The sequence below is a fragment of the Lissotriton helveticus genome, chromosome 7, assembly GCF_964261635.1.
Source record: "Lissotriton helveticus chromosome 7, aLisHel1.1, whole genome shotgun sequence".
Lineage (NCBI taxonomy): Eukaryota > Metazoa > Chordata > Amphibia > Caudata > Salamandridae > Lissotriton > Lissotriton helveticus.
The window spans coordinates 1,586,233,650-1,586,260,893 of NC_136068.1; the positions used below are offsets into that span (position 1 = coordinate 1,586,233,650).

The 27,244-nt window shown below is 46.5% G+C and overlaps 1 protein-coding gene across 1 annotated transcript; it reads right to left on the reverse strand.

Moving 5' to 3' along the window:
- Positions 1–26,209, reverse strand: LOC144770542 (ferritin heavy chain B-like). Its single transcript, XM_078655144.1, has 4 exons — positions 25,950–26,209; positions 23,150–23,296; positions 5,147–5,272; positions 1–389 (listed from the first exon to the last, which is right to left on the reverse strand). Exons 1-4 carry the CDS (start codon positions 26,049–26,051, stop codon positions 234–236), a joined length of 531 nt encoding a protein of 176 aa, XP_078511270.1. The 5' UTR covers positions 26,052–26,209; the 3' UTR covers positions 1–233.
- Positions 26,210–27,244: the final 1,035 nt, after the last annotated feature.

A 27,244-nucleotide genomic window follows, 5' to 3' on the forward strand; every position in this document is an offset into this window, starting at 1 on the left:
TAAAATGCTGAAAACCTTTATTTATTAATTTATTGGAAACATGCTGACTGGCACAGCATCTGCTGCTCCCGAGGCCTGGAAATCGCCAACATATCAGTTTCTTCCCAAGTCTGACACACCATTCCATCCATCCTCCTTAGAGGAGACATCACTTCTAGGCACTAGGAGAATCTGGCATCTGCAATGCTGGGCGGTGAGAGGGTGCTGCAGGCTGGTGTTCCCTCTTGGGGAGCTTAGCTGCTCTCCCCCAGGGTGTGCTTGTCGAACAGGTACTCGCCCATGCCGTTCTGGGGCACGCCAAGTCGCTTCAGGTTGGTGATGTAATCTCCAAGTTCTTTGATGGCCTTCACCTGTTCCTCCAGGTACTCGGACTCAAGGAAGTCACAGAGCTGCGAAAAGAGAGGGTAAATAACCAAAAAGATAGAACCAGTGTGCCCGTTACTTAAGTGATTAAAACAGAGTTGATGAAAAAGACAGCACTAGGGAAAGAATAAATGAGACAGTAAAGGGGTAAATCCATCAAAAGAGGTCAGAATAGTAGAACGAGTACTTCTAGAGCAAAGTGAGCGAGCTATCATATGGGCGCCTAGTGACCGCTGTAGAAGCACATAAATGTATTTGTCTGTTTTGGAGTCATTGATCTGCTACTGCCAGGTTTTCTTGCTCTTGCTCACTGGCTTATCAGATGTGCTCATCTCTGAGCCCCCATGTTCTCCATCCTGGCACTCAAGACCTGAAAGTTAAAAACCAGCTTGCTGAGCCGAAGCTGTGCACATTTCTGCTACTGAAAGGACCATATACTAATTCTCATGAGCTCAGCTAGGCACCTACTTCTCTCCTTGGTGGCAATCCTGTCATGAATCAATAAGGGGAAGGGGGGGACCAGTAGCCTGTTAAGGTCCAATGTCTGTGCTCCTCTTGTTACGGTTAAATCAAAGAGGACACTGTTCCATGATAATGGGTGCATGAATGTCACCCATCATAGAAGGGGAGAAAAGAGGTGAGAGAAAGGCAGAGGTGAGAGAAGAGGAAAAGAGGCAGATGTATATCCCCAATTTCAAGGAAACCAATCCCGAAGGGGAAGACCAGCACCTACACTGCGAGGGCACCACGTGGATGGATCAACTTATAGTGATCATTAGTTTACCCTAGGACTTCTCACCAGGCCACACCACAAGCCTTACAGGGTTACCACTGCGTAACCTACTTCCCCTTCCCTGACGTGCACTTTTCCTAACCCCTCATTTTTAGGTCCTGAAGAAACAAGACTGATCACTAGGACGTTTAAGCGTGAAACATGTTGACCTTGTGACTAGTTACACTGGCACATTGAGCCCCATGTAACTCACTAACCTTTTGGTTTTTTAGTCTACCAAGGACACCACAAGAATAAACTACCATCCAGTGGATGGCCTTAGGTAGTTTTAACTTTTCCCGCACCCACTTATTCACTACCCTTCACGGGATCCTTTTCCACACCTGCCCCGCCCCCAAACCCGCACACACCATACAGCTGTTTCTCTTTTAAAAGATCTCCGCTAAAGAGACCCTTTGGGGGTCCGTCAGACATTGCAGCACCGGTCTGACGAGGAGCACTAAAAGCCTGATGATGAAGCATGACATCTTTCGGGGTGTGCGAGGGCGAGTAAGAGGCAAGACTTGGTCTTCCCCTTCGGTAATCCTGTCATGCCATTGATACTAAAACGGAGGGTGTAGTAGGCCTCAGATTACTTGTAACAGGGAGACCATGGCCATAGTTGGTGTCTAGGCAATCCCTTGGTTGGAAATGTCTTTTATTCACAAACTATTTTTGTGATAAACGGTTTTGTCTCCAACAAACATGATGCAAAAAGAACAATTGATGGACAGAATGCAGAACAATGTCATAAATTCACGCCAGTACAGAGATCTGGGCTTAAGTCCATCATTGTTTGCTCACTGTGCCATTCCAGTTTGGACCCAGCCATATGCAAGTCAGTCTTGACCCTGCACCCAATGGGCCCAGTCCAGCCTGAACTGCCAGGCCAGGTCCTCCCTGGACTGGGAACAAGCATCTAGGACTGGTTTTGGGCTTTCAGCCCTCATTAGCCAGGACAGCTTGACTCCAGTGGCATGGAGAGCAAGGGACCCACGTCTGGGCATACCCATCCCACAGAATGCAGAACAATGTAATACATTCACCCCAGTACAGAGATCTGGGCCTAAATCCATCTTTTTTTGCTCACCATGCCATTCCAGTTTGGACCCAGCCATATGCAAATCAGTCTTGACCCTGCGCCCAATTGGTACAGTCCAGCCCGAACTGCCAGGCCATACTGATTCTCTTTCTCTTGAACCAACGTAATGGGAAAGGTCCCTTCTCTTCTGTTTTAGATCAGGCTCGGTATGGTGGCTTATGAGTATTAGAATGCCAACTGACACCTTGGGAGGCCCCTCCAGGGCTTGTCCCTGTAATGGGGTTTCCTCATAATCACTAATGCATTACATCCTTTTGTGTAATTGTTTTAGTTATGCCTGGAGACTTTTTTTAAACCTCTTTTTAAATCCTAGGGTTACTGAAGCTGTGAACAGGCCTTGCACAAATTGCAATCATTAGATATTTCAGTATCAGTGTCAGGGTGTGTTCTTTCCTTAAAGCAGCTGTTTCAGATAGGAAAACTATGGACGAATAGTACCGCCTGTTTTAAAATGTTTTTATTCTGACTTTAGATATTTACTGTTCTTGATTAGTTCATAATTAATAGATGCACTATGGACTTTATATGCAGATCTGTGAATTGTTTTAAAGGACTTATGTGCAGTAGTTTTATTTTGTTGAGCATTAGCTATTATGCTTAATGGTTATTGGATAATTTTCTTATAAATTATGTTGAGGTTGATGGAGTTATTTGTTTTATAATCATTCAATTGCTCTTATTGCTTCTGTATTTTATGGTCAGATATGGCCGAATAAAGTATGAATCAATGTATATTGTACTACGAGATGCTCTTTGGAGGTGTTACTGTGAAAGTTCTATGGAGGTATTTATGTACTATGAGAGTTATTAGGAGGTGTTACTGTGAGAGTTCTACAGGGGTGTTACTGTTAAAGTCTTACAGAGGTGTTACTGTACTACATGAGGTTTTGAGAGTTGTTACTGTGAGAGTTATTGAGAGGTATTACTGTGAGAGTACCACTGAGGTGTTTATGTACTACAAGAGTTATTAGGCGGTGTTACTGTGAAAGTTCTACAGGGTTGGTACTGTTCAAGTGTTACAGAGGTGTTACTGCACTACATGAGGTTTTGAGAGTTGTTACTGTGAGAGTTATTGAGAGGTATTACTGTGAGAGTACCACTAAGGTGTTTATGTACTACAAGAGTTATTAGGCGGTGTTACTGTGAAAGTTCTACAGGGTTGTTACTGTTCAAGTGTTTCAGAGGTGTTACTGCACTACATGAGGTTTTGAGAGTTGTTACTGTGAGAGTTATTGAGAGGTATTACTGTGAGAGTACCACTAAGGTGTTTATGTACTACAAGAGTTATTAGGCGGTGTTACTGTGAACGTTCTACAGGGTTGTTACTGTTCAAGTGTTACAGAGGTGTTACTGCACTACATGAGGTTTTGAGAGTTGTTACTGTGAGAGTTATTGAGAGGTATTACTGTGAGTGTACCACTGAGGTGTTTATGTACTACAAGAGTTATTAGGCGGTGTTACTGTGAAAGTTCTACAGGGTTGTTACTGTTCAAGTGTTACAGAGGTGTTACTGCACTACATGAGGTTTTGAGAGTTGTTACTGTGAGAGTTATTGAGAGGTATTACTGTGAGAGTACCACTAAGGTGTTTATGTACTACAAGAGTTATTAGGCGGTGTTACTGTGAAAGTTTTACAGGGTTGTTACTGTTCAAGTGTTACAGAGGTGTTACTGCACTACATGAGGTTTTGAGAGTTGTTACTGTGAGAGTTATTGAGAGGTATTACTGTGAGAGTACTACTAAGGTGTTTATGTACTACAAGAGTTATTAGGCGGTGTTACTGTGAAAGTTCTACAGGGTTGTTACTGTTCAAGTGTTACAGAGGTGTTACTGCACTACATGAGGTTTTGAGAGTTGTTACTGTGAGAGTTAATGAGAGGTATTACTGTGAGAGTACCACTGAGGTGTTTATGTACTACAAGAGTTATTAGGCGGTGTTACTGTGAAAGTTCTACGGGTTGTTACTGTTCAAGTGTTACAGAGGTGTTACTGCACTACATGAGGTTTTGAGAGTTGTTACTGTGAGAGTTATTGAGAGGTATTACTGTGAGAGTACCACTGAGGTGTTTATGTACTACAAGAGTTATTAGGCGGTGTTACTGTGAAAGTTCTACAGGGTTGTTACTGTTCAAGTGTTACAGAGGTGTTACTGCACTACATGAGGTTTTGAGAGTTGTTACTGTGAGAGTTATTGAGAGGTATTACTGTGAAAGTACCACTGAGGTGTTTATGTACTGCAAGAGTTATTAGGTGTTACTGTGAAAGTTCTGCAGAGGGCCTACTGTGAGAGCTCCACGGAGGTGATAATATATTACTAGAGTTAATAGGAGGTGCTACTGTGATTACCACGGAGGGGTTAGGGGTTACTGTGAGAGGAGTTAATGTACTACGAGAGTCATGGGGAGGTGTTGCAATAAGACACATTGGAGTGCAGACTAAAGGAGTATTCCAACCACACCCTTCATGTCTGGTGAGGTGGTGGGTGCACTGGAATGTGTGCAAAATTTCCTTTCAACTAGTTCAAGTGTCTATCACAGAACAATTTTGCGGACAGTGACAGAGGTCTGTGAGGTCACTGACGTTGCTCATCTCTTTGATGCTAATATTTCAGCTCTTTACTCTGTCATGTGTCTGGCTGGGAGACACTGATCCATGCAGTAGTGAATAGTAGGTGGTGTCTGAGCCCAGTTACAAGAACTGGCACCCTCAATACTGTTGCACGCGAAGTATCAGCTCGTAGGGAGTGAGGTGGTCTGAGGTGAAGGGTGAAAGGAACCAGTTCCCTATTAAATTTAGAGTGTTCTTCACCCCTTCCTAAGACACTGCAAAAGTCAAGGTGAAAAAAAAATAAGCAACTAGGCTTGTCCACCCACTGCTCCAGACCAGGAGCAAGCGCCTCGAAAACCTACATGGGGGTCGGCTTTATCGGTGGCCAGCTTGTGCAGGTCCAGTAGGGCCTGGTTGAGGGTCTTCTCCAGCTGCAGGGCCGCCTGCGTGGCCTCCAGGGTGTTGACCCACTCGTCACGTTCTGGTTTCTGTGAAAATTACATAGAGTAGGTTAGCCCGTCTGGAAGCTCAAAACACCAACACTCAAATTGACAACAAAAGAGGAATTCTAGTAAGTCGTTACAAAACTGTTGTTCAGCTATGAGATAAATGGATTACTAGCTCTAACCAACCAGACAGCATAGCTGTCAGGTTACAAAATAACTATTGTGGGCTTACCAAAAGCTTACAAGGGTTATAATCATCTACTGTTTACCATTTGTTAGCTTTATTGTGACTCTCATTTGCTTGCCTCTTATTTGATGGCCCAGATTATTCATCCTGCATTTGTCCCTCACCTGGAACAAAGCCACTCTCCCCTCTCTCTGATTAGCTGTCTTCTATCCTTCCAGTTTTAGAGAACTACTTTTTTCTTCTTTCTTAAGCACTCCATGAGAGTGCAAGTACTTTCCAGCTTGCACCCTCTTATGCAGCCCCCCCTTCCCAAATACCTGTCCCCCCAGCCCCCTGCTCCTCAGTGCTTTCTCCCTTGTGTGCTTCTACCCTGGCTCCGGTGTAGCCAGAAATAGAAAATACCCCTCACTTTGAACTATATCCCCCTGAGCAATGAGCAAGCAATTGAGATGATCAAGCCCAACAGTAATTGAAGGTTTACAACAATCAACAAACGGCAGTGGTGGTTTCAAAGTTAGCACATCAATCTTTGTGTAGGTTGGAAACTCGCATATAATATTGGTGCCCCTCGAGGTTAAGAACAAAACACCCACTACCTCAGGTGTCAACCCACTGTTGTTCAACTGAACCCAGTGTACATGTTATATATAGAGATAAACCTTGGCACTCTGACCTGTTCAATAATGTATTCGTTGAGAGTTATCCTATTCTATAATACTCAATTTAAACAAGGAGCAATAAATAGTTTGCAGTTCTATTTAATGTATATAGGATACATAAACTCGGCAAGGTTCTCAATACATTTGATCCAATTGGGTTCGAAAAACATGAATTGCAATGACACAGTATTACAGACGTGGAAGGCGTAATACAGTAAGCCTCCTGTAGAGCGGTGGCTTGGCAGCCGACACGTGTTTCGTTGCATAGTAACTTTTTCAAGGCTTAAAAAACAATCTAGAAAATTATCTTGAATGTCGTAGACACAAAGGGTCTTCTTGTAAGGTTGACTGAGTCCAATTCAGTCACTGCGTCAATGTAATCTGTAGCAAGAACCGCACCACACAAATTCAGTGTACCAATTGGTCAAGTCTTTATTTCAATTCTTCGATTCTGTACGTACGAACTTGCTATTAGGTTGAAAGGTTCATTTTATTACCTCATGGACCAAAGTAAGCCCATAGAATTTCGAGGTACCAAAGGGCTGTGATATTCCCCTTTCGTTCCAAAGTTCGCCGTGTTTGAAAGCCGTCCCGAAAAATTTGTCCATGAGGTAATAAAATGAACCTTTCAATCCAATAGCAAGTTCGTACGTACAGAATCAAAGAATTGAAATAAAGACTTTACCAATTGGTTACCTCTTTTAGAGGCAATATTGGACCACTCTCTATAAAAACAAGCTGACCGAATCGCAAGGGCCACAATACCCTTATATTGGATTGACAAATATTCGACCAACTGAATTTGTGTGGTGCGGTTCTCGCTACGGATGACATTGACGCAGTGACTGAATAGGACTCGGTCAACCTGACAAGAAGAACCTGTGTGTCTACGACATTCGAGCACATTTTCTGGATTGTTTTTTAAGCCTTAGAAAAGTTACTATGTGAAGAAACACGTGTCGGCTGCCGATCCACCGCTCTACAGGAGGCTTACTGTGTTACGCCTTCCACCTCTGTAATACTGTGTCATTGCAATTCATCTTTTTCTAACCAAATTGAATCAAATGTATTGAGAACATTGCAGAGTTTATGTATCCTATATACATTAAATAGAACTGCAAACTATTTATTGCTCCTTGTTTAAATTGAGTATTATAGAATAGGATAACACTCCACGAATAAGTTATTCAACAGGTCAGATGCAAACAGCCCTGAATGTGTCATGTCTCTGCAATTTGTGTGAGACATTTCCTTTCTGCCTAGGGCCCCAAACATCCTAGAACCTGCCCTGATTACACCGAGGCAGCATGTGGTTCTCTTCAGAGAGCTTAATTACTGTCACTAAATTGTAAACAAACCTCGATTCTTCAAACATGCAGTCTATAATGTAATAAAATAAAGAAATGGCACAATCGCACCCACACTGATTAACAAAGTATGGAGGACAATCAGTTAAATCAGTTCTCTTGGAGTATCTCCTTTAAGTACTGTACATCACAGTGGGGGATGGCAAAACTAACATTTTGGAAAGAGAGAATGTCTTCTCGTTGTCTTGTCTAGGAGGGGGTGAGGAGCCCTATCCCACCCTGGAAGAGACCAAGATGATACTAGAATACTGCATGCCCACCCCCGTGCCCACCCTGGTGGATCCTGTTCCCCCTCCGGTGATGGCTCCTGTCCCCCCATGTGGGGGCTCCTGTTCCCCTCCCCCCACCTGTGATGGCTCCTGTCCCCCCCTGTGGTGACTTCTGTCCCAGTCCTGGAATGGCCCCTGCAGCGAGGGTGAAGTTCTTGATGGGCCTCTTCTCAAAAAGGCTCAGCTCAAAATAAATATGAAAAAGTGGGCGAGTGAGTAAGTGAAGGGATGGGTGGATGGCTGGATGAATTAGTGAAAGGGTGAATGGATGAATGAAAGATTGAATAGATGGATAATGAGAGAGGATGGATTCATGAGTGAGTTGAAGGATGGAAGAATGAAAAGTTAAGTAGCTGAATGTATGGGTGGAAGGGGAGCTGGATGGGAAAAGGGGTGGATGGATGAGTGAAAGGATGGATGAGTGAAAAGGTGGATGATGAGTGACTGAGTGGGTGGATGGATAAGTGAAATGATGGATGGATTGATGAATTGATAAGTGCAAGGGTGAATGGGTGGACGGATGAGTGAAAGGGTGGATGTAAGGATGGATGAGTGAGTGAAAGTGAGGGTAGAAGGACAAAACGATGAATAGATGAGTGAATGAGTGAAAGGATAAATGGATGAGAGAAAGGATGGATGAGTGATAGGGTCAATGAATGGATTCATGAGTGGATGAGTAGATAGATGGGTGGGTGTATGGATGGAAGGAAGAATTGCTAAGTGAAAGGGTCAATGGAGAGAGAAAGGGAGGATGATGGATGACTGAAATGGTGGACGGGTGGAAGGATGAGTGACTGGGTGGATGGATGAGTAAGTGAAAGGATGGCTGGATGGGTGAAAGGGTAAATGGCTGGATGGATGAGTAAATGAATGGGTGGGTAGATGAGTGGATGGATGGGTGTACAGATGGATAGGGTGAAAGGGTGGATGGATGGATAATGGATGGATGAGTGAAAGGATGGATGAAGGGATGGATGAGTGAAATGATAGATGGAAGGATTCATGATGGATAGGTTTGCAAATGGTTGAATATGTTTGGATATGGCTGGGCTTACTTATATACTATTGCGCGTCCTCTGATGTGTATGTAAAACGTATCCAATTGTCCTGAAGTTTTGTCGTGAATTATGACCTCCAGTCCTGAAGTTGCACCAATGCCAGTTGGTCACCCTAGCCCTAACCCACAGCTTCCGTGGCCCGCACAGGCCGCAGGGTAGCGGCGAGTCAGGCAGACTGCATCTCCGACAGCATTTGGGGAATTCGCGGCCTTGGTCGGATACTAGAGGAAACCACAAACATCTTCCAAGAGCCTGCGGCCGGGTTCAGCCCGCGGGCACGGACTTCCCAGAAGAAATTGCTCAGTACTTCAAGATTCAGGGGCTGGAAAGAAGATGGAAATGAGGACAGGGTCGTGTACACTGCCCAGTGTTACACAGAGGGCACTGAATTCTGTGACTGATCTGCAGAGGGCAGGCATGCCCTGTTTGAACCTCTATTCAACATCTCTGTTTAAAACGCATAAATACATCAACTAAGATTACATATTCCACAAAAAACTGGCCCTGACCTAAAGATGAACTAATAAACTGACATGAAAAGTCCTGCAACAATTAAAATTATGAATGTAGTCAAAAGAGCTACCATGTAAATACCCCAAACACGACTAAACTGTATCGGAAGGTACTACCCCGTCTGGGCCATGCACTGCACACCATATAACAAAATATTAATTACCAGCTTCGAAAACTTGACAATAAACCCGTATCTGAAGTTACAGCCCCACCTGGGCCACAATAAACCCTTATTTGAAGGTACAGCCCTAATAAGGCCACAAAAACCCATATCTGAAGGTACAGTGTTGCCTGGGCCACAAAAACCCGTATCTGAAGGTACAGCGTTACCTGGGCCACAATAAACCCTTATCTGAAGGTACAGAAGGTACAGTGCTGCCTGGGCCACAAAAACCCGTATCTGACGGTACAGCGCTACCTGGGCCACAATAAACCCTTATCTGAAGGTACAGAATGTACAGTGCTGCCTGGGCCACAAAAACCCGTATCTGATACAACGCTACCTGGGCCACAATAAACCTGTATCTGCTACAACGCTACCTGGGCCACAATAAACCCGTATCTGATACAACGCTACCTGGGCCACAATAAACCCGTATCTGATACAACGCTACCTGGGCCACAATAAACCCGTATCTGATACAACGCTACCTGGGCCACAATAAACCTGTATCTGCTACAACGCTACCTGGGCCACAATAAACCTGTATCTGATACAACGCTACCTGGGCCACAATAAACCTGTATCTGATACAACGCTACCTGGGCCACAATAAACCCGTATCTGATATAGCCCTACCTGGGCCACAGTAAACCTGTATCTGAAGGTACAGCCCTACCTGGTCCGCAATAAACATGTATCTGATACAGTGCCACCTGGCCCACAATTAACCTGTATCTGAAGGTGCAGCACTACCTGAGCCACTATAAACCCCTATCTGATACAGCCCCACCTGGGCCACAATAAACCCGTATCTGATACAGCCCTACCTGGCCCACAATTAACCTGTATCGAAGGTACAGCCCTACCAATATTATTAATTTTACAGCCTCAGTTCCTTATTCTAACTGCAAGATGTTTGTATCAACCACATATCAGAGGCGGCTCCTCCGCAAAGGCGGAGGAGGGTCGACCCACTGCTTTTAAGTAGTGTAACTAAAGGAGAAATAATAAGATAATAACTCAATGTTATTATAATTTTATTTGTTACTGCTGATTTGCAGGGCGGGGCAGCTCTGCTCTCAAAGCAGGACAGGGAAGAAGTGGTTTGCCCACTCCAAATGAGCATGATGCTTTGGCCGGCCCTCTAGAGCCGGCCAAACAGTCTTGGGCACTTAGCATGTTCTCCACCCCATCTGCATTACAGCCTGGGTAGAGAACATGCCCAGGCCCCCAGTACCCCTCTGAGCGCCGAAGCACAGCGCTCAGACCACGGACAACGCTGCACTGCAGAGTTGTGATTGGCCAATGGAGCCTGAGTGCTTCCTGCTTCCTGTTCTAGCTTAGTCTGACATGGTGGAGAGGCAGCTAGATGCGTCGATAAGGTAAGTGTTTTTTTTTTTTAACATTCCCCTCCACCCCCTGCCCCCGCTCCACCACGCCCGATCCGTGCCGGCCACCACTGCTACTTATATTGACTTATTTCTATTGTTCCTCACATTTAAAGCAGGAACCCAATCAGCATGTTACCAACATCCCGTTATTTTTCTGAAAGGAAAGACAGCTTGTTGTGGGAGTAGGTTTACTGGCTCATCGTAGGCCCCTTCTGCCCAGCACCCTATCAAGGACCCGAAGAATGATTCATTTCATACCATTGGGTGGCTTTATTGTCCTTCTCCGTTGCTTGCTACTTATTGGAAGGCTCTCCTTGTCCCACTTGTCCATATTGTATTTGTCCCTCCCCAGGGCATTTTCTCTTCATCCTTAGTGCGCTCACAAGGTGCAAGTCGCTGCCCCTCCCACAGAAAAGACTCACAGTGAGAGAACTTTGATTGTGGTTTAACCAAGGTGTAGCCATTTATCTTTATTGAAACACAGCTTCAGTGAGAAAAGAGACCCATAGTTAAATAGGCATTTCAGTTATGAGAATATATATCATTAGATCAGCTCACAAAACAATGCAACGATTGTACAAGCAATGCAATAATTATGGTTAGTGCCAGAAGCCCTCTATTCCTTATCCATTTCCCCAGCCCTGAACCAAGGGCATCCCAGGGATTATTGGCAAGCACCCCTTAGTGGCAACTCACACTTACCCTCTGTACCTCATAGGAATGGTCAATACCTGCAGTTCAATACCAACCAGGGCCCTGCGTAGTGCTCCGTCCCTGCGGGGGTACCTGTCACCAGGCATATCCCTCCAAAATGCTTAGCTCTAGGCATCCTGGGATAGGTTTGAAAAGTTAAGACCACCAGCAGGTGTACTGGTGCGTGGTGGAGAGGAAAATAGGCTGATCCCTTGCCTCACGATGCCTTGAATGTTCCCGTCCTGGGCACCTCCTGATGATGTAAAACAACAGACTCCCGCCTTGGCTCCTGCCCGTGTAGTGACAAATGGCGCCCCTCCGCTATTTGCTGGGGGTGCCTGGCCAATCTCTGATTGGCTGGCTTCTGTCCTTTCACTGCCCTCCTCACTGAACTACATTCTTCTTTTTGACTAAGCACTCCATGAAAGAGCGTGTATGTGTTTTACAGCTCTCGCGTGCATCTCATCCCACACTTTGTGGTGCTGTTTTGCTCATATCTCATGAGCATCTCGTCGTGGCAAACTCCCTGCCTACCCCTTGCTCCCTGTTGATGTCTCGCTTATGTGCTAGACCTGTGCCTGTGTTGCTCTCACTCATGTGCTGCTTTTCCCCTTGCTCTGTTCACTATCGGTTGCTGCCCCCACCCGCTTCTCCCTTGCCTCCTAACCCCCCTATGCCCACAACTTTTTTTTATGTATTATGATGGAAAAGGCAGCAAATTGTTACAGCCCCTCTACCTTGAAAAAGGAGCTCTTTTGCGCTAGTTCTTTTTCATGTTTATTTGCCATTCATCTCAGATTTGTAAATTTAAAAAACAGTGACTGTGTCATTTTGTAGGTACACATGCATTATGATTAAGGCTCCCGGTTTTCCGTTTTTACTGATTTTTTACTGATAAATACAGACAGAAAAGCATTTATTTTCCTGTCTGTATTTATTTTTAAATGTGGATAAAAACGGAAATTGGGTAATTTTTGAGTTATTCTAAATTATATCAGTCATGACTGCCAGATCAATAACTGTGCGGATTGACAGGCAAGGGGATTTAAAAATGAAAGAAAATGTAATAAAGAGCCTTAAACAGCAGTAGATTTGGACAATCTTGATACTAATAATTGCATGATTTCTTATAAATGCATATTTTGTCATCTGAGTGTGTATATATCATTGAAACCTGTCAGGCGTTCAGGCACGAGTGTACGTTAACTGGTTAAATAAATGCAAAATATACACATTTCAGCTTAATTTTTTCACAAAACCTAAAATAAATATGGATAAATACTGGTAAAATTAGCAAAAAATAAAAATGGATAAATACAGATGGAAATTACTAAAATATAAATACCTTAAATTCGAGAGACCTAATGATGCATGTGTGCCTATGTAGTTGCACATGCACAATATACAAAATGACACAGGTGTTTTTTTTCAAAGTAAAAAAACAAAAAAACAATTGGCCATGCTGTACAGCATATTACCAGTGCTGTACGCCATTGGCAAAGCCAAAAGCAAGAACTATTGGCTTTGCCAATGCTTTTTGTTTTGTTGTAATTAAGGGATGGTGAAGAATTATAAACATGTTTTTTTTTGTTTACCTTATTGTGATCATACTGTATGCGTTCCAAGGTGCAAAACAGTTCGTAATCTCGATTTATGCTCATGCGTGGCCGCTACAGACAAGAGCGGTTGGTTGGGGTGGTGGGGAAGTTAACAGATGGCGGGATAGAGAAAATAAAATAAATAAATAAATAAAACCACTTACCTTGCGCTCGCCGCATCACCGATGCGGCGAGTGCAAGGTAAGTGGTTCTCTTAATTTATTTCTTTTATTTTCCCTATCCTGCCAACTACCTCTGCCCCACCCTACCCCATCACCCCACAGCTCTTACTTGTACCAGACGTGCCTGTTTGTGATCAAACTTTTGTTCACCAAATTGAGATTACTTGGGCACTCGGAAGACACTTTGGCCTGATGTAGAGTTTGGCGGACGAAGACTAAACCGTCAGAATGATGGTGGGCTTTATTATTTGTAATGAACGGTCAGGTGCCATCCTCGTGTGTCCACCTGGATATCCTGCAGAACTGTGCGCACTCATCATGCAGTCGTGGCTGGCATGGCTCTCGGGTGGCGGGCGCGGTAGTTGGGAGGGGGCCAGGTGTCCCGCCATGGGGTGGGGTCAGGGAAAAAAAACTTACCTCGATATCAGGTCCCATGTCTTCTCTGCTCCTGCTCTCCTGCAGCCTCCAACGGGAACAGGAGGCAGGCAGCCAGTCTTCCGCACCTAAGCCAAACACAACACTGCAATGTTGTGATTTGTCTAAGCTCCGTGACATGGCGCTCAGCCAGGGGCTGAAGGGATGGACATGTTCTCCATGCAGGTTGTAATGCAGCCTGCATGGAGGGAAGTGCGCATGACTGGTTTTGGCGGCCCGAGAGGGCCTACCAAACCATCATCGCGCACTTCAGGAGTGGGCAAACAACTCTTCCCCTGCCGTGCTCTGGGAGCAGAGCAGCCCTGCCCACCCGCCCACCGCAAAGCAGTGGGATGTCAAACATAAAATTAAAATAACTCTTTATGTTTCGCATTGCTTATAAGTAGTGGGGCGACACTCTCCCCCCATAGCGGAGGAGCGACCCTGTCACCATGACATTCTGCAGCACCACGTGCACACTCACCTTGACATCCTGGAAGAACCACGCACTCACCTTCATATCCGGCAGTACCACATGTACTTACTCGTCTTGAAATCCTGCAGTACCACGCAGACTTACTTTGATATCCTGCAGTACACACACACACTCACCATGACATCCTGAAGTACCACGCAAGCTAACCTTGACATTAAGCAGTACCACACGCGCATTCACTGCCTTCCTAAACCCACCGTGCCACACGCCTCGCTTGTTTCCAACACTCTTGCGGCTTTCCTGGGTTCAAGGAGACAAAGAGGAGGAGACCCGAGGGATGCCGCCTTATAAACCTAAATGCGATAAGTTTCGGATTTGAAACGTGTACCAACATGTCATGAAGAAGTCTGGCCACTGAAACCAGCCCCTCCAACTGAAGCTCGGTTTCACGACGGACTAAGGGCGCCCCTCCTCTAGGTGAGGGGGGCGCCTAGTCAGTACCACACGCGCATTCACTCACCTTGACATCCTACAGTAAACTAGTCAAGATGACATCCTACAGTAAGCTAGTCAAGATGGCCGACTGGTAGGAGCTCCCCGGAGGAGCTCCGAGCACTTAGGATCCCTCAAGTGGAATATCCCTGTTAGTGGCAGTCTTGGAACAGAACAGATCTTACAAGAGTAACCGGAATCAATCACACTGCATTTGAAGTTACTTTGGGAAGGATTGGGCCAGATATCGGCGCTCACCTGGATATAGCCATCAGAATGGACGACTGACTGGCCGCCATCACCGAAGCTGAGAGACTGGCGTTGAGGTGGGAGAATTCATCACAGCCCACCTTCGTCTACACAAACTTAGCCTCTCCACTCCGGTCGAGGCAATAGGCTACCCTCAGCGAGGCTGGAGCGGACCTCTGCGGCCACAGGACGGGGCGCGACCTTTGTAACGACTGGAGCAAGTACCCCGACCCTGGGATGAGGTGGCAGACACAGAACGGGGCTGCAGCCGACCTACGCTGCGGCAGAAGTAAGACCCGTCAACCCCTAGACGTATCGGCAGACGAGGCTAGGCGTAGCGAGAGCTAGCCCTTGCTGACTTCCTACGAGGTAGGGGGTTGGCCGCAACGTGGGAGGTTTCGCCCCGCACCACTGCAGTGTTACCATAGTGCACCGAGAGCTCCTCGCTCCTGGTTTCCACGTCAACCGAGGAGGCGGGGGCCCATGGATGTAGCTGCCGGCAGCCCCAAGCGAGTCGGGTTCTCCCAGCGGCTGCGCGACCATCATGCCCATATCGTAGCACAGATCGAGAGATTCGGGGGTCAAACAGACCGTGGGAAACACCGCTTGGTTCAGCGGAGAAAGCCGCTGCTAAGCCCCGCCCCCTACTTCGGCCCATAACAACGCTGAGAGCGCGGAGATATCCAATCTCTCTCTCTCTCTTTTTTTTATTAGGTCTCGTGGCGATTTACAGCGCGAAGCGCTGTCTCGCCAGAGACCTATTGTGAGCGACGCAGCTTTCCAGGAGACAGCACCTGGCCACGCGCATTTCCTCTGCCAGAAGGCGATTTGAGCGGGCCATGTGCACAAGAACGCGCTCGCTGTGGAAAGCTCCTGTCTCCTGGAAAGCCGTAACACACAGCCACACCTCCCCCTGCACGCATGCGCACACACAGAGACACACACACGAGCGCACCTACACACACATACATACACCCCCGCTTCCCCCGCCGCACACACAGAGACACACACACATGAGCGCACCTACACACACATAGAGACCACCCCCTCAGCTGCCGCCGCCGCACACATACACACAGGCAACACACAGGTGCGCGCACACACACACACACAAGCGCACCCCCCTCCCCCCTACAACTAAGCGCCACTTACCGCCATTCTGGACTTCTGCAGCCTCCGCGGGCATCTCCCTCGGGCATGGGAGCCCCGCGTCACCAGCACTGCTTCTCTCCGTGGCACTTCGTGGGCGCGTGCGCAGGCTTCCGAAGACGGAAGTCCCGCCCCACGGAAGGTTTCGGTTTCGTGTTGTGGTTTTCATGCTTTTTGCTGTCCGTTCATGCCATTTAATTTGATGCTGGGGCAGGTCCGCACGTGCTACTCTCCAGCCGCTCTCATACAGGCTGTGTAAGCCGCCCAGTTTGAAGCGAGTTTGTTGCCTTGGTTAGGGGTTTCTTAATGTTAGTCGGTAACTGACCTGTTTTTAATCGCTTCTCCCAGAGCGGGGATGTTAGGCCAGCCTGTGGCTCGACTTTCAGGATGGGAGGAACGTTAAAGAGTGTGGTATGGCCGTTTATCATCAGAGTGAACGATCGTTGGACCTCTCCCGGGTATGTTCGTAACTGATACTCCGTGCAGGAAGCTATGGCTGCTGCCCCCGTTCCCGGGTTTTGGGATATGCGTGGCATCCTTAAGGGACGTTGTCAGGGCATGTACCATACGGGGACGGTTCTCTGAGGCATATGTAGCATTTTCGACACTAAACGTTCCGTTAAGAAGCAGTGGTTCGAGTGGCACCCTGCTGCAGCATTGACTTGCTTTCTCGCACGTCATCCATCGTAGCAGACTACAGAGGCATCCCGTTCGAATAAAGAAACAGACTGGGCACACGCTCACCCACCCTAGTTATTGCCGCGATTCCAATCTCTGTAGTCAGTGCGCTATTGCGGGTCTGTACCCTCACAACATTACACTAATGACGGAGGGGTAGGGAACTCGCATATCCACTGCTGAAATTAATTAATACTTACCTTTACTATTTACTTTCTTTAATGAAGTTTTATATAGCGCAAACTTTACCCAAAAGGTGTCAGAGCGCTTTACAAAAGAACTAGGTAAGTTACAAAAGGTACACAAGATACACTAAACACACTAACAAGTTACATATATACAGTTACAAAGGTACACAAAATAGAGCGGTGTGAATAATAACAGCTGTGAGCCCCGTGCTGAGGTGCATCATCAGAGCTGTGTGAATAATAACAGCTGTGAGCCCGTGCGTGAGGTGCATCATCAGAGCTGTGTTAATAATAACTGCATGCCCGTGCGTGAGGTGCATCATCAGAGCTGTGTGAATAATAACAGCTGTGAGCCCGTGCTTGAGGTGCATCATCAGAGCTGTGTGAATAATAACTGCGTCAGCCCGGTGCGTGAGGTGCAGCTTCAGAGCTGTGTGAATAATAACAGCTGTGAGCCGGTGCCTAAGGTGCATCATCAGAGCTGTGTAAATAATAACTGTGTCAGCCCCGTGCGTGAGGTGCATCATCAGAGCTGTGTGAATAATAACAGCTGTGAGCCCGTGCCTGAGGTGCATCATCAGAGCTCTGTGAATAATAACAGCTGTGAGCCCGTGCCTGAGATGCATCATCAGAGCTGTGTGAATAATAACTGCGTCAGCCCCGTGCGTGAGGTGCATCATCAGAGCTGTGTGAATAATAACAGCTGTGAGCCCGTGCCTAAGGTGCATCATCAGAGCTGTGTGAATAATAACTGTGTCAGCCCCGTGCGTGAGGTGCATCATCAGAGTTGTGTGAATAATAACAGCTGTGAGCAACAGCATACTCTTGCACACACTCTCACTGCTCACCAATTCAAAGTTTGCAAAAAATGTATGTCACCGGGAGTTCCACAGTTAATGGAAAAAGACATAGGACTACACAGTGGTCTAGGAGGCGCTTTCCAAGGAGGTGGCCATATTGGAACGACTCCACCACAAGGATTTAACACATAAGCTACGTCCTCCGACCACCCTCTCGACTTATTTAAGGTCAGAATTTCTTTGTACACCTCTAACAATGTAATCTACTTCTTTATCGTCCCCCTAGCCCTCTAGAAATCAATCACATTCATTCACTTTAACGTTCCTCAACCCACCTAACCTTCCTCTGCCCCCCATCCTTCTCCCTGGATTCCTCGCATTCCTCCTGGGTCCTAGTTATTCGTACTCTCTCTGGCACCCTCTTCAAGGCACCTATCGGACTACACATATCATGGAACTCACAGGCACGCACACATACAACATCATCTATCCCCCCGGCCTCTCAAAAAAATTGGCCAAACGGTTCAAACACAATTTTATCAAATCACACCCTGAAACCCTCTTCGCTGATCCCTGCTTCTCCCCACGCAACGGGCATACAACCATGGACATCATCTTTCACACGAAACGGAGAGCCCAATGGAGGAAAGTACTCCTAGCCACATTTACTGTCTCTTCCTTGGGAAAATCAGCACATGGTCTAGCTATTTCTATTGCCCCTTCCCAACTCTTCCAAGCAACAGCAACCATCCCTATCTACAACAACGGTACCATCCTCATACAAGCCTCGGACCGTAGCCTAAATCTCCTAGATAACATCTTCCCCATTATTAAAGAACAAGTGGATAATCCCCAAGCTGCCTCCCAATCCACCCCCACTACCATCACCCGAGTTGCTTCCTCTCCTACTCCAATCGCTTCCTCTTCCCCGATTACCCTGAGGACCACTCCCACCGATACACCGAGTGGCATTTCACCGAAACATCGCACGCATCTTCCACCTAGCATGGCTGCGACTACACCCGCACCCCCCACAGCTACTGAAACCACTATGGGCACGACCATAGCTCCTCACCCCTCCTACACAACCACCGCCCCCGTCATCTCTCCCTCTACCCAGTCTCCCCGTCACAATACCACACCTCAAACTGACTCCTTCCCGCTCAACCTACCCCCACCCAACACTACCGAAACTACACACACACCCCCAACAGCTACTGAACCCACTCCAGGAGCGATCACAGCTCCCCCCATACAGCATTGGAACCTAATTCAGGAACCACCATAGCTCCCCATCCCGCTAACACAACCCCCTCACCAATCATCGTGCCCTCTACCTCTTCCCCTACTCGCAATAACACACCTAGCAAGGACCCCACCCAGGCCAGCCATTCCCCCTTAACTCAGTCACCTGCACTTTACGGGTCACCGTAATCGCACCGCCACAACCACACTTCACACACCAGCCCACCACCAACCCTCTCCTCAGCCACCCACATCAACAACCAGTCCACACACACACTCCACACTCAAATGCGCATACTAACCCACTCACCCCCATAGCAGTCCATACACCCTTCCAGCCCACACTTCAGACACACATACCCATGTCACCGCCTCCCACCCCAATCATTACCACATCTGATACTAGATTAGATGAGATCATGGCCACACTTCACTCAATCAAAGAGGATCTCCACGTTTTTAAAGTGATGCTATCGAGACAGCCAGGGGTCTATAGATCCTACAAAACATATATATCTAGCAAGCTCCCAGCTCACCTACCTAACATCCCCATACGTAATGTTCCCTGCTGGAAATCAATACCCTCCCGTAATCTATCCTCCCGCCCAATGCGTTCCACCAACCCTTTTTCGGAGAATGATCTTCGCTCTCTTCTACTCTCCTATGAACCCTCCATCGCGAGTCCCGCCTCTCCCAGACACATCCCCATCCCCTCCGACCCCAATAGGCCCTCCACCCATAACAATAGAGGAATAAACGACAACAATCTTAGTAAAGTCCCAATCACGCTGGACTACACCACTTTCCCCGCCACTCCGCGGCTTAAATGCACACTCCTGAATTGCCTATCAGCCTCTAAGCACGCAACTGACGCAGCAGACCTCATCTCTACTGACCTGGATCTGATAATTCTTACTGAAACATGGCTTACAGATCCTACTCGCCTCCCATTGACATCCCAGTCCCACCTAACTATGACATCATCAGACTGGACTGGAGTGGCAAGACAGGAGGAGGAGTTGCATGCATCCACCAGAGCAACATCACCGTAAATAGAGCCATATCCACTGCACTCCCATTTGCGAATACATGTGCCTGGACATCAACAGTAATGGCAAACCTGTCTGTACGTTACACACCATCTATCACCCACCTGGTGACAGCCTCATCTTCACAGAACACCTTATGGACATGGTCACGACATACACCGGACGACAAAACACCCACATTTTCCTGGGTGACTTCAACCTCCACTGGAATGACCTCAACGATACTGTGGTCAACAGTCTCAAAAACTTCCTCAACGCCCTAGACCTCAACCAAATTTTCAACAGCCCTACACACAATAAAGGCGCAACTTTGGACCTAATAATCTCCAAGAGCGATTCCACGCACCTGGAGTCGATCCTCCCCTGTGATTGGTCAGACCATCACATCATCACCTTCTTTATCAATGAAACAGTTTAACTCAACTCGGCTCAATCCACAAAACCCAAAGTTTGGAAAAGAGACTGGAAAAAACTCAACCCAAACACGTTACCCATTTCCAGCCACAATCTACTCTTGCCTCCTGCTGGTGCCTCCGACGTACATGATCTTACCAACCATTATCTCAACTCTATGACTTTGATAATTAACTAATGTTCTCCCCTTCAACTAAAGAGAGTTTCCACGAAAGACTCTAGACCCTGATTCAATGGTCCACTTAATGATGATAGACGTTGTCTCAGAACTACTGAACGCAACTGAAGATCGGTTCCATCCGCCAAGCTCCTCATTATTCTAAAAAGAAAGAGAAATGCTTACTACCGAAAGATAAGGTGCACAAAAGCAGACTTCTTCAGGCACCAACATGACCAAGCAAGAAATCGACCCAAAAAACTCTTCAAAATAATCAAAACCCAATCTAAGGACGCACCTCAACGTCTACAAGCCTTAACTCATCCACAACCCACATGTGAAGAATTCTCTACCTTCTTCAATCTAAAGACTGAGAACATCAAGAAAGATATCCTCAATGACCTAATCTCTCACTCTTGTTCACACACCAAAACCTCCCCTCTACCCACATATGTAACACTACAAACACCTTCAAAGTATGTTTTAAAAAACGACGCAGTATGGTCATCCTTTAACACCTATTCTGAAGATGCTATAGGCAATTTTCTCAATTCCCTGAAGCCCGCCAATCACCTCCAGACCCTATCTTCCCGCAAATGCGGTTAAAGAACTTACCCCATTGCTTCGCCCTCTCTGGACCAAAATCATCAACAGCTCACTCCTACAAGGTTGCATCCCTGACTCCCTTAAGGTGGGGCAGGTCTCTCCCATCCTTAAGAAACCCACAGCTCACCCTACGGACTTAAACAACTACCGACCTATCTCCAATATTGCCACACTGGCCAAACTTCTGGAAAACTGTGTTCAACACCAATTGACAAAACATATTGATCACTTCAACCTTCTCAACAAACAATAATCCGGCTTCCGAGCAGATCACAGCACGGAATCAGCCATGACACACATCATTGATGAGGCCCTTCAAATACTGGATCAAAACGGATCATGCCTTCTTATCCTACTAGACCTCTCATCAGCCTTCGATACAGTCAAACACAAAAATTTGATAGGCCCATTCTACGGTTCAACAGCTCTATCTGGATCAGTGCTTAACTGGTTTACCTCATTTCTGCAAAACCGGACCCAAAAATTTAAGGTCAACAACACCCTCTCTAAACCCATTCCAGTTACGCTAGGAGTACCACAAGGATCCTCGCTATCACCAACACTTTTTAACTTATTCATGGAACCACTCACCGATCTGCTACAAGCGTCCAACGTGCAATTCCACATGTACGCTGATGATACCCAACTCTACCTTAAGATCAACACTCTTGAAGACATCAATTTGCTTAACACTACCCTTAAGACCGCCCAAACATGGCTGGCAGAGTATCACCTCAAATTGAATGCCTCAAAAACAGAATTCCTCCTAATTGCCCCACCTGCCAAAGTCCCCATAATGTATGATTGGATCAAACAACTTACTGCATTCAACGTTCAACCAACTATTGTGGACTCAGCTAAATCATTGGGTATAACCCTTGACTGCAACCTCAATATGCAGAAACACATTAGTAACGCAACAAAGGTCGCAAACTTTCAGATTAACACACTGAGGAAACTGAAACCCTTCCTACCGGCCAATGACATCAAGATGGCGGTTCAAGCTCTAGTTCTACCTCGGCTGGACTACGGAAGTGTCTCGCTATGCAGTCTCCCCACAGCTACTATGGCTCCCCTAAGAGCCTCTACTCATGCGGCAGAGAAACTCATCACTGGCTCAAAAAGAAGGGCCCACATCTCCCCTGACCATAAATCTCTAAACTGGCTGCCATTTGAAGCCAGAATTCACCTGAAAATAGCATGCATGACGCATAAGGCCATACACCACAATGCACCCAGCTATCTCACACAGAAACTTATAATATCTGGCGGGATAAGATCCACAAGAAGTGCTGAAAACCTCCAACTGAAGCCACAAAGATTCAACAAGAAAAAAACATGCAAACGTTCCTTCTCTGGAATGGCGCCCAGGATATGGAATGCCCTTTCCCCGGAAACAAGGCTGAACCCCTGCACTGCAGCTTTCAAACGGGAAGTAAAAGGCATTCTTATGGCAAAATTCTCTTAATCACAGACCTATGATTCCGCAAGAACATACGTACATGGCATCAAACTAGTCTACCTAATCAACCTATTTATCGTTACCATGTCTCCTCAGCTCGCTCTTGTCTGGCACTCTATTGCTCTGCTTTTTGTCGATCTCAATGTTGTTATTTTTATTTGACTTACTTACCCTTACTGTATTACCTTCACTCATCAGGTCACTTCTCTATGTTTGTCCTATGGTATTATGTACTCTTCATTGACCTATCCTGTATGTATGTTATTATTATCCCCATGTACTGTAAAGCGCTCTGATACCTACAAGGGTCTTGTCCGCGCTCTATAAAACTCAAAAAATAAATAAATAAAATAAAATAAATAAAGTACCACATGCCCTTACCTTTAGTAACAGACGCACTCACCTTGATATCATGCAGCACCAGGTGCGCTCAACTTGACATTACGTAGTACCATGCGCGCGCTCACCTTGACATCCTACAGTACCATGTGCGCGCTCACCTTGACATCCTGCAGCACCACGCGCCCCCCGCGCTTGTTCTGGTACTTTATGAACTTCTCGGCGTGCTCGTGCTCCTCGTGGCTCTGCTCCTTGAAGTACTTGGCCACGTGACTCAGGGCCACGTCATCCCGGTCAAAGTAGTAGGACTAGAAAATAAGAGAAGAGAGACAGTCAGCAGCAGATCACAGCACCATGTAATGTGAACATTGAAACCACATGGCCCAGCATGCAAAGTGCTTTATGTGTGTTTGTGCTTACACACACATCTTCACGATTTGTCGTTGAAGGTGACCTTCCACCAATTTCATCTGAGGCCCCCTCAAAAATCATATATAGAAACACCACAGGCTTCGTGGCGGCTATCAGAAGGGGCTGTGGTTTAGGAAGTGACAGATGGGCTACGCATGTACCCCCAAACGAAACATATTGGTTGAACTTGGGGCTCATATGACACCTCTTTTGATGTCCTTGCATTGGCTCCCGGTGCGAAAGAGGGTGAACTTCAACGCTCTGGTACTGGTCTTCAAAGCTGTTCATACTGTCGGGCCCCCTATATTAGGACCGAATCCAGCCTTATGCTCCTATTAGAACCGTGCGATCCTCAACGCAGAGGCTGTCGATCGTCCCAAAGTACGCCCGTTCGCGTACGGGCGGATGCTCATTCCAGGTGACCGCTACTAGGCTTTGGAACTGCTTGCCGCCTCACCTGAGACAGGAACAGGTTCTCCTTAGCTTTAGGAGAAAGCTAAAAACCTGGTTGTTTCATCAACAGCCAAGCCACACGTAGCCGCTTCCAATTGCTCTGTCAATAGGGTTAAGTCAGCACCGGGACACTCTTAGGAGTAGCCGCGCGCTTTACAAATACCATATATAACATAACATATATCTTCTCCACCAATGTTCAGACTGCACCACGAGGATGACAGATGCATAGCATGATGGGTAGACCAGGGAGGGGTACATCTCGGCATTGAAAGCATTAGAGCAGCGGCTCTTAACATCTTGATTTAATTGGGACCCCAGTGAATGACTACTGGACACTGAGGACCCCCACCTAAACAATATCTGTGATTAGAACCTCCAAACAATACACACAACTGCAGAAACAAGTATGCATTAAACTAATGTATAAATTATGAAATATTTTATTCAATACACAAACAAAAGATATACAGAAAAATGAACATTTTAGTAGGAAGTTTTGAGCTTTGCAAAATTTTGAATTCTGAAAGACAAAGCAATATGATACACTTTTGCATATTGCTTTGTCTTTTTTGCTCCCAATGTATGTTTTTTTGTCGGTGCATATTATTGCTTTAAATGAGGTAATCAATTATCCATAATCAGGGTGACTGGAATTATGCGGCAGGGTTGAGCAGTTATGCGGCAAGAAAAGACAACTTATGTGGCATAATGCAGTACATTTTTTTAAAGTATTACTTCATTCGCTTGTCATTTTTTACTCATAGGACTACTGTCTGGGCAAAGACTAGACCTCATTAGAACAAGTTTAACAGCCCAAAAACAGAAATAGGCAACAGACAGACAGTTCAGTGTAAGGCGCACAGCCTGTTAGCACCATGCAAAGGTAAATGTAGGAGGCACAGAGCCCGGTGTTGACCATAAAGGATGGACAGACAGGTTGACAGAATAATGTGAGCACAAAGACTGTACTCACCATGAGCACCTAGAAGTAGGAGGCGCATGGCTCTGTGATGACAGTGTAGGATAGACAAACAGACAGACACTTCCTGTACGCATCATGGATTGATAGAAGTAGCAGGCATGCAGCTAGTGGTTTACTGTCCAGCAAGGATTTGTGCAGTAAGGATTAACTTAACTCCGTTCGGCCATACGCAGGAGTTTACTACCCTTCACCCTGCCCCTCCCCTGCCCCTCCGCCGCCCCACCGCCCCGCAGCACTCCCTCGAGGAGCCGCCACTGGGCCTACATCTAATTTTTCACCATACAGGATTGGACAGACATACAGTTTAGCACACAGCTGTTACTCACTATGGAGCAGTGAGGACAGATCCTGTTTGAGCCTGAACAGGAAGACATAGGAAGCGCACAGCTCGGTGTTAAACATGCAGTAAGGACAGACAGAGCGTGTACCAGTGCTTAATTTGAGCCTGTGGTTTCTGGTGCTCTGCACCGGCACTTAATTGTCAGCACCAGTTCTAGTGACAGTCTATCACATGGTGGCGCTGTCTGACATGTGCACAACAACCGTGTTGATTAAGTCAAATGGCATTGAAAATTAATAATACCAGCCTCTTACACCATTATTATAGGTTTGTGTGGACAGAAATAGTCTGAATTGTCACACTCATAGGAGTGCGAAGGTTAGGTATTATGTTGGTACTGTCATTGGCAGCGCTGGCAAGGGCAATGAATGGTGAAGGCTGCAGTGGCCATCTAAGAAGGGCCCTGGCACTTAATGTTTTACAAATTAAGCACTGGTGAGTACTCACTAAAGGGAGATAAGGACATACAGAGCTCACTACGGAGAGTATAGACGACAGACAGACCCTGTACTCACCATGGACAGGCAGTAGGAGGAGCACTGCTTGGTGTTCAGTGCCGTAGCTAGAGGGGGTGGGGGCGGTGCACCCCGGGCAGCACAAGTTTTGGGGGCGGTGGCCTCCCCCGCTCTTACCTACCGTCTTGGAGCTGCAGACGCAGGTACTGCCACGGGTGGCCAGGGGGTTCGCTACGCCACTGTTGGTGTTGACAGTACAATAAGAACATATGAACACATAGACCCCACTACGGGAGTAGAGACAGGCAGGCACTCACCATGGACAGGTAGACGTAGGAGGCGTACAGCTCGGTGTTGATCATGCGGTTGATGGCCGCCTCGCACTCGCGGTTGTAGTTCTGGCGCACCTGGGACTCCATGGCGTTGATGATGGTGGGGTGGTGGTCGGCGGTAGTTGTAGATGGAAGAAAGATGGTTAAAGTTTTCAGGAGAGCGCTGGACTCGGAGCCACGTTCCGTTCAAACCCTGTTGAAGCAAGAACACAACTCGGTCTCAGAGCTGGGTCCGAGGAGGGACAAAGAGGGCCTGTATTTATACTGCGAGGGGTGGGAGAGGAGACGGAAAGCTCTATCCACCAATAGGGAGAGGAGCTCGTACGTCTTCACGACACCCAGCTCATGGTGACTGAGCACTTTTCAGACACTTCGTATTGATGTTTGTGCTTTGAACAGGTGTTCACCTGTCAGCCCCCAGCCCTCTCCTGTATTTCCATTCAAGGGTGTGACTTGGCTCATGTTTCTCAATTTCCCTCTATTCAACGGGTTCAAACTTGCTGACACATGAGGACGCAGTATCTCTGACATAGGTTTTGAAGAATTAATGAGAACTATTCACATAGACTTCAAGATTATATCCATAAATCACGAATTGCAAATTTTTAACGTGCAATCATCTGTTTCTCATTTACTGTACTCGCTGAAACTTCAGCCTCATTGCTTTTCGCCAGTGAAGCATTACAAACGGAATATAATATTCAAGACTAAGGGCCTAATTTATATTTTGTCAGTGTTTATGCTCTGCCAGAATGGTGATGGAGTAAACATACCTCCAACATAATGGTCCGCCTGCCAAATTTATATGTGGGCGAACCTTTGGTTTGGCTACCTTTGTGACTACTCTGTCACCGCCACAGCCAAACATATCTGACGAACCGACGGAGTAAGCGCCATTGGAGACATGGCTGTTTGTCCTTCCACCCAATCAGTATGGGCAGACATATAGCCATTTTGTTACTGTCCATTGAGGGACCACAAAAAGCAAATAATGCGCCTACCATGCCCCCAGCCCCACAATGGGAGATGACTCTCATGATGAGAGGAGCTTTACTTTTTTTTTTTTTTAAAGAAAATCCCGTTTTGGGATTTTGTTTTTGAAAATAAAAAAGGAAAACTGTTTGGTGAAGTTCTGGGTGGTTGGCGCAATGCAGCGCTGACAAGGGTATCTATTAAAATTCTGCCCCGTTTAAAAGAAAACAGAGGTAGATCTTTGGTCGTGACATGTTCTTCTACAAGGCCAAAGTGTCTCTTTATCATCTTTTTCACTTCTTTACTGA

What these genes read in the sequence shown, in the direction of transcription:
- LOC144770542 (XM_078655144.1), bottom strand. Translation starts at nt 26,051, where the DNA reads ATGGAGTCCCAGGTGCGCCAGAACTACAACCGCGAGTGCGAGGCGGCC. An exon ending in TGGTGCTGCAGGATGTCAAG is followed by an intron (nt 5,273 to 23,149) that starts GTGAGCGCGCAC and finishes TAATTTTCACAG; the next exon opens with AAACCAGAACGTGACGAGTG. An exon ending in CCGATAAAGCCGACCCCCAT is followed by an intron (nt 390 to 5,146) that starts GTAGGTTTTCGA and finishes CTCTTTTCGCAG; the next exon opens with CTCTGTGACTTCCTTGAGTC.